The 15,375-nt window shown below is 45.3% G+C and overlaps 1 protein-coding gene across 1 annotated transcript in view; it reads left to right on the forward strand.

Moving 5' to 3' along the window:
- The window catches only part of LOC122928797 (CXADR like membrane protein), a 128,173-nt gene extending 120,055 nt beyond the window's left edge, over positions 1-8,118 (forward strand). The window contains exon 7 of the mRNA XM_044282025.1: positions 6,682-8,118. Coding sequence (XP_044137960.1) covers positions 6,682-6,871 — 190 coding nt within the window. The 3' untranslated portion in view covers positions 6,872-8,118. The remainder of the gene's footprint in view (positions 1-6,681) is intronic.
- The last annotated feature ends 7,257 nt before the right edge of the window (positions 8,119-15,375 follow it).

A 15,375-nucleotide genomic window follows, 5' to 3' on the forward strand; every position in this document is an offset into this window, starting at 1 on the left:
AGTCTATATGGGTGATCACCCCCCTGTCATTGATCACTCCCCCCCTGGTAAGGCTCCATTCAGCCATTTTTTTTGGCACAAGTTAGCGGAAATTTTTTGTTTGTTTTTGTTTTTGTTTTTTCTTACAAAGTCTCATATTCCACTAACTTGTGTCAAAAAATAAAATCTCCCATGAACTCGCCATACCCCTCACGGAATCCAAATGCGTAAACATTTTTAGACATTTATATTCCAGACTTCTCACGCTTTAGGGCCCCTAAAAAGCCAGGGCAGTATAAATACCCCACATGTGACCCCATTTCGGAAAGAAGACACCCCAAGGTATTCCGTGAGGGGCATATTGAGTCCATGAAAGATTGAAATTTTTGTCCTAAGTTAGCGGAAAGTGAGACTTTGTGAGAAAAAAAACAAAAAAAATCAATATCCGCTAACTTATGCAAAAAAAAAAAAAATTCTAGGAACTCGCCAGGCCCCTCATTGGATACCTTGGGGTGTCTTCTTTCCAAAGTGGGGTCACATGTGGGGTATTTATACTGCCCTGGCTTTTTAGGGGCCCGAAAGTGTGAGAAGAAGTCTGGGATCCAAATGTCTAAAAATGCCCTCCTAAAAGGAATTTGGGCCCCTTTGCGCATCTAGGCTGCAAAAAAGTGTGACACATCTGGTATCGCCGTACTCAGGAGAAGTTGGGCAATGTGTTTTGGGGTGTCATTTTACATATACCCATGCTGGGTGAGAGAAATATCTTGGTCAAATGCCAACTTTGTATAAAAAAAATGGGAAAAGTTGTCTTTTGCCAAGATATTTCTCTCACCCAGCATGGGTATATGTAAAATGACACCCCAAAACACATTCCCCAACTTCTCCTGAGTACGGCGATACCAGATGTGTGACACTTTTTTGCAGCCAAGGTGGGCAAAGGGGCACCTTTCAGATTTCGCAGGCCATTTTTTACACATTTTGATTTCAAGGTACTTCTTACACATTTGGGCCCCTAAATTGCCAGGGCAGTATAACTACGCCACAAGTGACCCCATTTTGGAAAGAAGACACCCCAAGGTATTCCGTGGGGGGCACGGCGAGTTCCTAGAATTTTTTATTTTTTGTCACAATTTAGCGGAAAATGATGATTTTTCTTTTTTTTTTCTTTTTTCCTTACAAAGTCTCATATTCCACTAACTTGCGACAAAAAATAAAAAATTCTAGGAACTCGCCGTGCCCCTCACGGAATACCTTGGGGTGTCTTCTTTCCAAAATGGGGTCACTTGTGGCGTAGTTATACTGCCCTGGCAATTTAGGGGCCCAAATGTGTGAGAAGAACTTTGCAATCAAAATGTGTAAAAAATGCCCTGCAAAATCCGAAAGGTGCACTTTGGAATATGTGCCCCTTTGCCCACCTTGGCAGCAAAAAAGTGTGACACATCTGGTATCGCCGTACTTAGGAGAAGTTGGGCAATGTGTTTTGGGGTGTCATTTTACATATACCCATGCTGGGTGAGAAAAATATCTTGGTCAAATGCCAACTTTGTATAAAAAAATTGGAAAAGTTGTCTTTTGCCAAGATATTTCTCTCACCCAGCATGGGTATATGTAAAATGATAGCCCAAAACACATTCCCCAACTTCTTCTGAGTACGGCGATACCAGATGTGTGACACTTTTTTGATGCCAAGGTGGGCAAAGGGGCACATATTCCAAAGTGCACCTTTCGGATTTCACCGGTCATTTTTTACAGATTTTGATTGCAAGGTACTTCTCACACATTTGGGCCCCTAAATTGCCAGGGCAGTATAACTACGCCACAAGTGACCCCATTTTGGAAAGAAGACACCCCATGGTATTCCGTGAGGGGCACGGCGAGTTCCTAGAATTTTTTATTTTTTGTCGCAAGTTAGTGGAATATGAGACTTTGTAAGGAAAAAAGAGAAAAAAAAAAAATCATCATTTTCCGCTAACTTGTGACAAAAAATAAAAAATTCTAGGAACTCGCCATGCCCCTCACGGAATACCTTAGGGTGTCTTCTTTCCAAAATGGGGTCACTTGTGGTGTAGTTATACTGCCCTGGCAATTTAGGGGCCCAAATGTGTGAGAAGAACTTTGCAATCAAAATGTGTAAAAAATGCCCTGCAAAATCCGAAAGGTGCACTTTGGAATATGTGCCCCTTTGCCCACCTTGGCAGCAAAAAAGTGTGACACATCTGGTATCGCCGTACTCAGGAGAAGTTGGGCAATGTGTTTTGGGGTGTCATTTTACATATACCCATGCTGGGTGAGAAAAATATCTTGGTCAAATGCCAACTTTGTATAAAAAAATGGGAAAAGTTGTCTTTTGCCAAGATATTTCTCTCACCCAGCATGGGTATATGTAAAATGACACCCCAAAACACATTCCCCAACTTCTCCTGAGTACGGCGATACCACATGTGTGACACTTTTTTGCTGCCAAGGTGGGCAAAGGGGCGCATATTCCAAAGTGCACCTTTCGGATTTCACCGGTCATTTCTTACACCGGTCACCGGTCATTTTGATTGCAAAGTTCTTCTCACACATTTGGGCCCCTAAATTGCCAGGGCAGTATAACTACCCCACAAGTGACCCCATTTTGGAAAGAAGACACCCCAAGGTATTCTGTGAGGGGCATGGTGAGTTCCTAGAATTTTTTATTTTTTGTCGCAAGTTAGTGGAATATGAGACTTTGTAAGAAAAAAATAAAAAAAATAAAATCATCATCATTTTCCGCTAACTTGTGACAAAAAATAAAAAGTTCTATGAACTCACTATGCCCATCAGCGAATACCTTAGGGTGTCTACTTTCCGAAATGGGGTCATTTGTGGGGTTTTTCTACTGTTTGGGCATTGTAGAACCTCAGGAAACATGACAGGTGCTCAGAAAATCAGAGCCGTTTCAAAAAGCGGAAATTCACATTTTTGTACCATAGTTTGTAAATGCTATAACTTTTACCCAAACCATTTTTTTTTTTGCCCAAACATTTTTTTTTTATCAAAGACATGTAGAACTATAAATTTAGCGAAAAATTTATATATGGATGTCGTTTTTTTTGCAAAATTTCACAGCTGAAAGTGAAAAATGTCATTTTTTTGCAAAAAAATCGTTACATTTTGTTTAATAACAAAAAAAGTAAAAATGTCAGCAGCAATAAAATACCACCAAATGAAAGCTCCATTAGTGAGAAGAAAAGGAGGTAAAATTCATTTGGGTGGTAAGTTGCATGACCGAGCGATAAACGGTGAAAGTAGTGTAGTGCCGAAGTGTAAAAAGTGGCCTGGTCATGAAGGGGGTTTCACCTAGCGGGGCTGAAGTGGTTAAAATGTGAAAAAGATAAATACCGGATCCGTTTTCCCGGATGACAACCGGAGAGACGGATCCGGTATTGCAATGCATTTGTGAGAAGGAGCCGCATACAAATAGTATCCGTTTGCATACAGAACTGCCTGCCGGAATCCGACGACGCAAGTGTGAACGTACCCTAAGGGGAGTACAGATTCTGAAGCCTAATCGGCACCTGAACTTCAGGTTTCCTTTTTCATCAGGAAAAATAACTCAAGCGTATTAGAAAAAGTATTTTCAGCACATTTAGAACAGGTTTAAATAAAGGAAGGATATCACCGTACCTGAGTTCTGACACATGCCGGCAGGTTTGCTAATCCTGTCTTACAGACAATGTAAACAACATGCCGAAATTTCTGGGCGGATTTCTGGGCGTTTCCGCACCAAAACTGCTACACATAATTGCGGTTTTTGGAGTGGTTTTGATGCAAATTTTCTACACCTCTCACCCTTCCATTGAAAAGGGTGAAATCTGCACAAGAAAAATGGAACAATTGACATGCTGCAGATTTTAAAATCCCTACGGCAGGTCAATTTCCGCACCTAAGAAAAAAGCAAAGTACCGGGAGAAATTAAGGAATTAATTTCTCCCTTCACTCAAACCGCATGGTATTTGGGAGCGCAACAGGCTGGTAAAATTGGGCAAATTGGAGGTTTAAATACTTGGGGAGCACCTGGCGAAATTATGATTCTGTGGTCTCATTTTGAATTCTAAAAACTAAGGAACAAAGGTGAAGTACTAAGGCTACTTTCACACTTGCGTTCAGAGCGGATCCGTCTGGGGTCTGCACAGACGGATCCGCTCATATAATGCAGACGGTGGATCTGTTCAGAACGGATCCGTCTGCATTATATTGTAGAAAAAATTCTAAGTGTGAAAGTAGCTTCAGACGGATCCGTCCAGACTTTACATTGAAAGTCAATGGGGGACGGATCCGTTTGAAAATTGAGCCACATAGTGTCAAATTCAAACGGATCCGTCCCCATTGACTTACATTGTAAGTCTGGACGGATCCGTTTGCCTCCGCACGGCCAGGCGGACACCCGAACGCTGCAAGCAGCGTTCGGGTGTCCGCCTGCTGAGCGGAGCGGAGGCCAAACGCTGCCAGACTGATGCATTCTGAGCGGATCCGCATCCACTCAGAATGCATTAGGGCTGGACGGATCCGTTCGGGGCCGCTTGTGAGAGCCTTTAAACGGAACTCACAAGCGGAGCCCCGAACGCTAGTGTGAAAGTAGCCTAAATTGGACAAATGGGAAAAAAAAGAAAAAAATCTCTCTTTTGTTGGCGAAGGGGGGGTTACGGTTCACACTTTATTAGTTTAAAATGAAAATGGAGACATGTAGATGTACTATCTTATACTCTTATGTCAACATGTTATCATGTTCCAGCATATATGTTTGTAACATGTCCTCTTTTTTTCAATAAAAAGATATTGAATTATTTTTTTTAAAATTAAAAATACAAAGTATACATGAGAATTGTCTAATCTCATACACTTTTTTGCTACTGTATTAGGCCTCCTGCACACGACCGTTGTGTGCACCCGTGGCCGTTGTGCCGTTTTTTTTCACGGACCCATTGACTTTCAATGGGTCCGTGGAAAAATCGGAAAATGCACCGTTTGGCAGCCGCATCCGTGAGCCGTGTTTCCTGGCCGTGAAAAAAATATGACCTGTCCTATTTTTTTCACGGCCAACGGTTCACGGGCCCATTCAAGTCAATGGGTCCGTGAAAGAACACGGATGCACACAAGATTGGCATCCATGTCCGTGATCCGTGGCCGTAGGTTTTAGTTTCATACAGACGGATCCGAAGATCCGTCTGCATAAAAGCTTTTTCAGAGCTGAGTTTTCACTTCGTGAAAACTCAGATCCGACAGTATATTCTAACACAGAGGCGTTCCCATGGTGATGGGACGCTTCTAGTTAGAATACACTACAAACTGTGTACAAGACTGCCCCCTGCTGCCTGGCAGCACCCGATCTCTTACAGGGGGATATGATAGTACAATTAACCCCATCAGGTGCGGCAAGATTTTCATACTTACCTGGCTGCTGCGATGTCTGCGTCCGGCCGGGAGCTCCTCCTACTGGTAAGTGACAGCAATGCGCCGCACAGACCTGTCACTTACCAGTAGGAGGAGCTCCCGGCCGGACACAGAGATCGCAGCAGCCAGCAGCCAGGTAAGTATGAATCTTCTACTCCGCTGGCACCGATGATCGGGGGGGGGGGGGCACACTGGCCCCAATGCTATTATTACAATAGAGGGAGGGAGGGGGGGGTTGGGGGGGCGCGCACACTGGCCCCAATGCTATTATTACAATAGAGGGAGGGAGGGGGGGGGTTGGGGGGGCGCGCACACTGGCCCCAATGCTATTATTACAATAGAGGGAGGGAGGGAGGGGGGTGCGCACACTGGCCACCAACGAGTTAACAACAGGGGAGGGGGGGCCCACTGGCCACCAATGAGTTAAAAACAGGGGGGGGGGGGTCTGCCCCCTGCTGCCTGGCAGCACCTGCCAGGCAGCAGGGGACAGTCATGTACACAGTTTTTTTGTATATTCTAACCTGAAGCGTCTCCATCACCATGGGAACGCCTCTGTGTTAGAATATACTGTCGGAAATGAGTTTCACGATGTAGCTCATATCCGACAGTATATTCTAACATAGAGGCGTTCCCATGGTGATGGGGACGCTACAAGTTAAAATATACCATCGGATTGGAGAAAACTCCAATCCGATGGTATAACAGAACTCCAGACTTTACATTGAAAGTCAATGGGGACGGATCCGTTTGAAATGGCACCATATTGTGTCAACATCAAACGGATCCGTCCCCATTGACTTGCATTGTAATTCAGGACGGATCCGTTTGGCTCCGCACGGCCAGGCGGACACCAAAATGACTTTTTTTTCATGTCCGTGGATCCTCCAAAAATCAAGGAAGACCCACGGACGGAAAAACGGTCACGGATCACGGACCCACGGACCCCGTTTTTGCGGGCCGTGAAAAAAAACTGTCGTGTGCATGAGGCCTTACGCTGTGGTTTTTCTGCACTGAAAAAACGCACATATTCCATATTGTGTGCAGGCACCCTTACAGTACGTCACTTATTGATTGGCTTACTTTGTGCCAAATTTTGACACAATCCCTCAAGGCATCTTATTAGTTTTAAACCATGCCCCTATGTCAAGCAAGACATAAAAGTGTGGACAGCACATAATAAATGCGGTGCAAGTCGGGTACATCAGTTTGTTTGAAGCAGATTGAGCCAAAACTCTGTTCCAGACCATGCTATCCAGTAACTGGCTTTTTTTGGGCATATTACAGGGAGGATGCGGAAGCACCTAAAGCTCGTCTAATGAAACCTGGATCATCTTCCTCAGGCTCCAGAAGCTCTCGCTCAGGTTCTTCCTCTACTCGATCTACAACCAACAGTGCCTCTCGTAGCCAACGAACACTCTCAACACAGGAAGCTTCTCATGGGAACTCAAGGCATCACTGCCTGGAGCAGATATAAGGGAAATAGAAGCAGAGCCAAGTTATTTAAGATCTTAAAGAATGTATGAGTCCTTTGTGCCACCAGGTTAAAAACACTGGCCCCATTCCAGGACAAGCTTTGCCAAGTGGTGACGTTCACGTAAAAATCTTGACAGACGTATTTGGTTTATTCACCAGTAGAGGATTTGCACCTAAACGCCATCAAAACAGGAAAGTGATCTGAAGACACTTAAGATTTTTAATCAAAGAGGTAAAATAAATTATATGAAGAAACTGAACTACATATATGAAAAGAGAATGTGTATACCGGTTCTACAAAGTGTAAAGGCTTCATGACATAGACACTTCCAGGAATGAAGATGTTACATTTATTACTATGGACTATGTAGCAATGTGAATTGTTTTTGTAAGGGAACACTTCCAAATACGTTGAAGGTACGAAATAATGTTTGACAAAACAGTTGTTCTATGAGGGAGATATTTTTTGATATCGTTATTGTTTTGACAGTGTGAAATTCAATGTTCTGTAAAGCATAAACTCGTGTAATACGGATTTATGTACACCTTCGCAACCTTCTTTTTAATTGTGCAAATGCATGTGAAATGCAAAAAGAAACAGCTTTGCAATAGGTCTTGATTTAAAATGTCCAATCGTTGTCTTCATATGGCTCCTAGGCAAATCCCATACAATTCCCGTATAGTCTGATCCTGCAGTCATAAGTTCTTCCCTCTGATTCAGGCATGTCCAAACTGCGGCCCTCCAGCTGTTGCAAAACTACAACTCCCAGCATGCCTGAATAGCTTACAGCTATTAGGGCATGCTAGTTTTGCAACGGCTGGAGGGCCGCAGTTTGGACATGCCTGCTCTGATTCCTTCTCCTTGGTAACCTATTGAATGTATGTTAGCATAAAGCTGGGAACAGGTGGGAGAAAGTATAAATGCAGGGAGATACACACGATTGCATAAAAAATATAAACCCAAAGCATACAAAAATAAATAAATCAATATACATAATTGTTTGCTGAGGCTAAAGGCAATAGGGGATAATTAATCAAGAATTAACGTACAGTTACTTCCTTTTCACTTTAGATGCACTGGGACAATTTTTTATAAAAATATGTGGTTGTGAAGGTGGACATAATCTTTGAATGGATTAGCCAGGATTTTCATTTTGCTCCCCCCATCCAGTACGAGTGAAAAAAAAAAAACTATACACCTACTCCATAGCTCAAGTCTTTAATGGACTTCTGGTCCCCGTCTTTCAACTTCCACAAAGATGGGGTCACGTGCGCTACTGCAGCCAATAACTGGCCTCAGCAGTGATGGCCTGTCATTGGCTTCAGTGGTGCACCTCCTGACTCTGTCTGTGCAAGGAGGAGGAAAGTATAGATTTCTTCACAGCTACCACTGAATGGGGGGGGGGGGGGGATTAAAGAAATCCTGGGGGGTGCTTATAGGCAGCAGAGCGGACATTTCCTATAGTCTCAGTATTGGTCCATTATGTGTTCTAGTGCATAGTGCTTCTCTCACTCGCAATCATTAGCAGTAGCCAAACAAATATTCATTACAGCATCACTACTCAACTTGCTACGTGCCAGTGACATTATTTTCCTTGTGCCTCAGCAATGTCACTGGATCCCTGGGAATTAATAAGCATTCTCATGCCATGGAAAATGTGGCCTGTTCCCAAGGTAGTAATGAATTCAGTTTACAAAGGGGCTGGCTCTGCCATGTGCAGATATTAACTTTGCTGGAGCTCTCATTCTAAATACAGTTATGATGGCAGAAAAAAAATCTTCTGATCATGGAAACCTACTATACCAGACACGATCCAAGAGGCTGCAGGGGGGGGGGGGGGGTGAAAAACATTTTTAGCCAAGGCACTGCAATAATTATTACAGTATAACAGTGTATTCTTCTGCATAAGCTAAAGGGCTTATTCTCTCATCAGGTCTGAAACAGGTACTACTTAAGTATTCCCCGCCAAAAGGCCTCAAGTTTTGTACGTGGAGCAAATCCATAAAAGGCCCATTTACATGTAGCAATATTTATACTTGTTACAGATGAGTATATATCTTATCATCGCATGACTGCCATTTACACGGAGAACTAAATTATATCTCAGAAACAACGCTGATCAGTTTTAAGGCTCATGCCCACGAACGTATTTTGTTTCCGTGTCCGTTCCGATCTTTTTTGCAGACCATTTGCAGAACCATTCATTTCAACGTGTCCGCAAAAAAAAAACGGAAGTCACTTCATGTGCATTCCATATGTCCATTCCACAAAAATATAGAACATGTTCTATTATTGTCCACATCACGGACAAGGATAGAACTTTTCTATTAGGGGACTGCTGTTCTATTTAGCAAACTACGCAGTGCACACGGACGTCATCAGTATTTTTTGCAGATCCGTTTTTTGCAGACTACAAAATACATACGGTCGTTTGCATGAGCCCTTAAGCTGCATTCACATGACCGTATGACGGATGATGTCCATGTGACATCCGTGTTGCATCCTTTTTTTTGAGGATCCATTGTAACAATGCCTATGCTAGTCCGCAAAACGGACAAGAATAGGACACGCTCTATATTTTTTGCAGGGCTACGGAACAGACATATGGATGCAGACACACATGGTGTGCTGTTCACATTTTTTGCGGACCAATTGAAATTAATAGGTCCTCGTCCCCCCCAAAAAAACGGAACGGACACGGAAACAAAATACGTTTGTGTGAATGTAGCCTTTGTACACTAATGAGTAATTTCCCAAACTAGATACAATCATATTGTCATTTACAGACTGTTCTGTTTATTTGGGGTTTAATTCACACATTGCAGTCTTAGGCCTCATGCACACGACCGTGCCGTTTTTTGCAATCCGCAAAAAAAACGGAAGCCACCTGCGTGCCTTCCGCAATTTGCAGAACTGGCGGCCCATTGTAGAAATGCCTATTCTTATCCGCGAAACGGACGAGACTAGGACATGTTCTATTTTTTTGGCGGGCCACGGAGCGGAGCAACGGATGCAGACAGCACACGGAGTGCTCGGCTCGGATGCGGACCCAAACAACGGCCGTGTGCATGAGGCCTTACTAGGATCTTTGCCACAAGCTCTGAAAATCCCATCAAAAACCCTAATGTAAAGTATTACCATTCTTTTTTTTGTATCAATAACTGTTACATTTCAATGGGCCTCATTTACAGTATGTTGCAGATAGGGATTCTGAACAGGTACTTTGTGGAAATGTTTACATTTACAGTATATTTATGCCGATTTGATGCTCTTTTATATAGAACTACCATTATTTTAGACAAGGTTTTCTATCCAGTAGCTCAATCAAAAGAACAGGCTGCTCCGCTGCTGTAAAATAAGCCATAAGTATCAGTCAGAGATGAACCTTTTAGGTCATTACAATGAATAGATATTGTGGATGGTTTTTAACATTTTTGCTACTAAATAAATAAAAAAACTTCACAACCCACAGTGAACAATAAACTAACCTTTTCCATGTAAAGCCTATCAGAAATAGCTTAGAATTTTATTTTACTATAGATTTAAATCTTTTCGTTTTACCCAAATAAGAATCAAAGGAGATCTGTACAAGTTCTCATATCTAACACTAATGAACATTAGCTTACTTGTAGTAAAAGTCAGGACCAAGAAATGTTTCTGGCCTACATAATTCTACAACGGTAGCCACTTCCTCCCACTGCTCCAACTGCGGCCACTTCCTCCCACTGATCCAGCTGCAGCCACTTCCTTCCACTGCTCCAACTGTGGCCGCTTTCTCCCACTGCTCCAACTGTGGCCGCTTCCTCCCACTGCTCCAACTGCGGCCGCTTCCTCCCACTGCTCCAACTGCAGCCGCTTCCTTCCACTTCTCCAACTGCGGCCGCTTCCTCCCACTGCTCCAACTGCGGCCGCTTCCTTCCACTGCTCCAACTGTGGCCGCTTTCTCCCACTGCTCCAACTGCGGCCGCTTCCTCCCACTGCTCCAACTGCAGCCACTTCCTCCCACTGCTCCAACTGCGGCCGCCTTCTCCCACTGATCCAGCTGCAGCCGCTTCCTTCCACTGCTCCAACTGTGGCTGCTTCCTCCCACTGCTCCAACTGCGGCCGCTTCCACCCACTACTCCAACTGCAGCCGCTTCCTTCCACTGCTCCAACTGCGGCCGCTTCCTCCCACTGCTCCAACCGGGGCCGCTTCCTTCCACTGCTCCAACTGCGGCCACTTCCTCCCACTGCTCCAACTGCAGCCGCTTCCTTCCACTGCTCCAACTGCGGCCGCTTCCACCCACTGCTCCAACTGCAGCCGCTTCCTTCCACTGCTCCAACTGCGGCCGCTTCCTCCCACTGCTCCAACTGGGGCCGCTTCCTTCCACTGCTCCAACTGCGGCCGCCTCCTCCCACTGTTCCAACTGCGGCCGCCTCCTCCCACTGCTCCAGCTGCAGCCGCTTCCTTCCACTGCTCCAACTGTGGCCGCCTCCTCCCACTGCTCCAACTGCGGCCGCTTCCTTCCCCTGCTCCAACTGGGGCCTCTTCCTTCCACTGCTCTAACTGCGGCCGCCTTCTCCCACTGTTCCAACTGCGGCCGCTTCCTCCCACTGCTCCAACTGGGGCCGCTTCCTTCCACTGCTCCAACTACGGCCACCTCCTCCCACTGTTCCAACTGCGGCCGCTTCCTCCCACTGCTCCAACTGGGGCCACTTCCTTCCACTGCTCCAACTGCAGCCGCCTTCTCCCACTGTTCCAACTGCGGCCGCTTCCTTCCACTGCTCCAACTGCGGCCGCCTCCTCCCACTGCTCCAGCTGCAGCCGCTTCCTTCCACTGCTCCAACTGCAGCCGCCTTCTCCCACTGTTCCAACTGCGGCCGCTTCCTCCCACTGCTCCAACTGGGGCCGCTTCCTTCCACTGCTCCAACTGCGGCCACCTCCTCCCACTGTTCCAACTGCGGCCGCTTCCTCCCACTGCTCCAACTGGGGCCACTTCCTTCCACTGCTCCAACTGCAGCCGCCTTCTCCCACTGTTCCAACTGCGGCCGCTTCCTTCCACTGCTCCAACTGCGGCCGCCTTCTCCCACTGCTCCAACTGCGGCCGCCTTCTCCCACTGCTCCAACTGCAGCTGCTTCCTTCCACTGCTCCAACTGTGGCAGCCTTCTCCTACTGCTCCAATTGCAGCTGCCTTCTCCCACTACTCTAACTGCGGCCGCCCCCCCCCCCCCCCCTACAGCCGTCTCCTCCCACTGTCCCAACTGCGGCTGCTTCCTCCCACTGTTCCATAAAACAAACGGCCACTGTGTAATACGTTTTCCTATATTGAATGCCACAGCAGTAGACATCCATACCGGTTGGTCTCCAGAGGTTCTAGTTGCTGGACAGAATTTATGTAACTATGCAAAAAGCAAATGATAATCTGCAGGCCGTGTTCATTAGTGTATCCAAAGTGACCAGCTACAGTTTGTCTCCAAGCTTACTTTGGCCAATCCACTGGTATTGTTACCACTATCAGTGGATAAAGTCAAATTAAAGGCTTGTTTGGTGTCACCTTATTTTCATTGCTGCCCAATAATCTACTTCATTACTGTTTGCTAAAATGTGTATGATTTGTGTGATGATACAAAACCACCAAGAAAACTGTATGTGGCACCTTTCGATATCTAGGGTTTTATGCATTTACAGAAAGACAAGAAAAGTGCGAGCCAAACGAGCTGAGCACTAGTCAATGATGCATGTCAGCAGAAAGACACAGCTGCCTTTATCGGAGTGACCTCAGGGAAAATCAACAGATTAAAATAACTAATTTTGATGGAACATTTTTCTTCTCAAAACCTAATTAAACTTCTTAATAAAGAAGAAATAAGACAGAATAACGATAAGGAAGTTGGGTTAATTACAGAGCATACTTTACATAGTTTCCCAGGATCCTCTGATGTACCCATCATGACTTCTATATGATACAGCCACACTGCTGATAGGTGTTATGTAATGCAGCAATGCTGGTATAAATGGTGAAGTGTAAAAGGAAACCTCATGTGTCATGAAGATTACAATGGTACAAGATAGATATATGTGGTGGGTGTTATCATTAGGGATGAGCGAATTTCATATTTTGAAGTTCGTGTGCGGGTTTGTGTTGTGGTATTTACTGAATTGCGTTATGGATTTCATTACCACAGACCATAACGAAATTCTCCAAGACAGAGGACTCCAGCGTAAGGACTCCAGCACAACGTAAACCGGACAGATCCGTTATGCAGGCCATAGACTTCTATTATGACGGAATGAATAACAGAATGCCTCTAAAGGCATTCCGTTATGCATTCCGTCATGGAATTGCGTTATGGTCCGTGGTAACAAAATCCATAACGCAATTCAGTAAATACCACAATACGAACCCGCACACGAGCTTCAAAATATGAAATTCCCTCATCCCTAGTTATCATGTTGGCAAAACAGAAAAGTCTATTTCTATTAAATCTCCCCCTTCATTTGCAGTGCGATCTAAAGCAGAAGTGGAGTCAACTCTACCTTTGCAATGGAGCAGGTAGACCCTGCCTCTGTTATATGAAACTTCTTTTCCTTCCAAATGTTCCACAGACAATATCAAAATCGAATAAGGCATCAGTGACTCTGTTTACATGTGAAGGGATTGCATTTGGCATTTTTATAAAATGTGTAAGGCCTCATGCACACGACCGTTGTGTGCATCCGTGTCAGTTGTTCCGTTTTCCGTGATTTTCTGCGGACTCGTTGACTTTCAATGGGTCAGTTGAAAACTCGGAAAATGCACCGTTTGTCATCCGCGTCCGTGATCCGTGTTTCCTGTTCGTCAAAAAAATAGGCCCTGTCCTATTTTTTTGACGGACAACGGTTCGCGGACCCATTCAAGTAAATGGGTCTGTGAAAAAACACGGAGGCACACAAGATTGTCATCAGCATCCGTGATCCGTGTCCGTTTTTTTCCTATCATTTTCAAGGCAAACTTGACTTAGATTTTTTTTTTCACTTTTCTGGTCTGGTGATCCTCCAAAAATCAAGGAAGACACACAGAAGAAAAAACGGACACGGATCACGGAACAACGGAACCCCGTTTTGCGGACCGTGAAAAAATACTGTTGTGTGCATGAGGCCTGAGTGGAACACTATGTAAAACACTGGCATTGGTAACCGATAACACATAATAGGGGTTGTCTCCTCTCACCGCTACTGAGTAGAGTTGAGCGAACACCTGGATGTTCGGGTTCGAGAAGTTCGGCCGAACATCCCGGAAATGTTCGGGTTCGGGATCCGAACCCGATCCGAACTTCGTCCCGAACCCGAACCCCATTGAAGTCAATGGGGACCCGAACTTTTCGGCACTAAAACGGCTGTAAAACAGCCCAGGAAAGGGCTAGAGGGCTGCAAAAGGCAGCAACATGTAGGTAAATCCCCTGCAAACAAATGTGGATAGGGAAATTAATTAAAATAAAAATTAAATAAATAAAAATTAACCAAAATCAATTGGAGAGAGGTTCCATAGCAGAGAATCTGGCTTCCCGTCACCCACCACTGGAACAGTCCATTCTCAGATATTTAGGCCCCGGCACCCAGGCAGAGGAGAGAGGTCCCGTAACAGACAATCTGGCTTCATGTCAGCAGAGAATCAGTCTTCATATCATAGCAGAGAATCAGGCTTCACGTCAGCCACCACTGCAACAGTCCATTGTCATAAATTCAGGCCCAGCACCCAGGCAGAGGAGAGAGGTCCCGTAACAGACAATCTGGCTTCATGTCAGCAGAGAATCAGTCTGCATGTCATAGCAGAGAATGAGGCTTCACGTCACCCACCACTGCAACAGTCCATTTTCATAAATTTAGGCCCAGCACCCAGGCAGAGGAGAGAGGTCCCGTAACAGAGGATCTGGCTTCATGTCACCAGAGAATCAGTCTGCATGTCATAGCAGAGAATCAGGCTTCACGTCACCCACCACTGCAACAGTCCATTTTCATAAATTTAGGCCCAGCACCCAGGCAGAGGAGAGAGGTCCCGTAACAGAGGATCTGGCTTCATGTCACCAGAGAATCAGTCTGCATGTCATAGCAGAGAATCAGGCTTCACGTCAGCCACCACTGCAACAATCCATTGGCATATATTTAGGCCTAGCACACAGGCAGAGGAGAGAGGTCCCGTAACAGACAATCTGGCTTCATGTCAGCAGAGAATCAGTCTTCATATCATAGCAGAGAATCAGGCTTCACGTCAGCCACCAATGCAACAGTCCATTGTCAGATATTTAGGCCCAGCACCCAGGCAGAGGAGAGAGGTCCCGTAACAGAGGATCTGGCTTCATGTCAGCAGAGAATCAGTCTTCATGTCATAGCAGAGAATCAGGCTTCACGTCACCCACCACTGTAAGAGTCCATTTTCATAAATTTAGGCCCAGCACCCAGGCAGAGGAGAGAGGTCCCGTAACAGACGATCTGGCTTCATGTCAGCAGAGAATCAGTCTGCATGTCATAGCAGAGAATGAGGCT

This window comes from Bufo gargarizans, chromosome 2 (assembly GCF_014858855.1).
Source record: "Bufo gargarizans isolate SCDJY-AF-19 chromosome 2, ASM1485885v1, whole genome shotgun sequence".
Taxonomy (NCBI): Eukaryota; Metazoa; Chordata; class Amphibia; order Anura; family Bufonidae; genus Bufo; species Bufo gargarizans.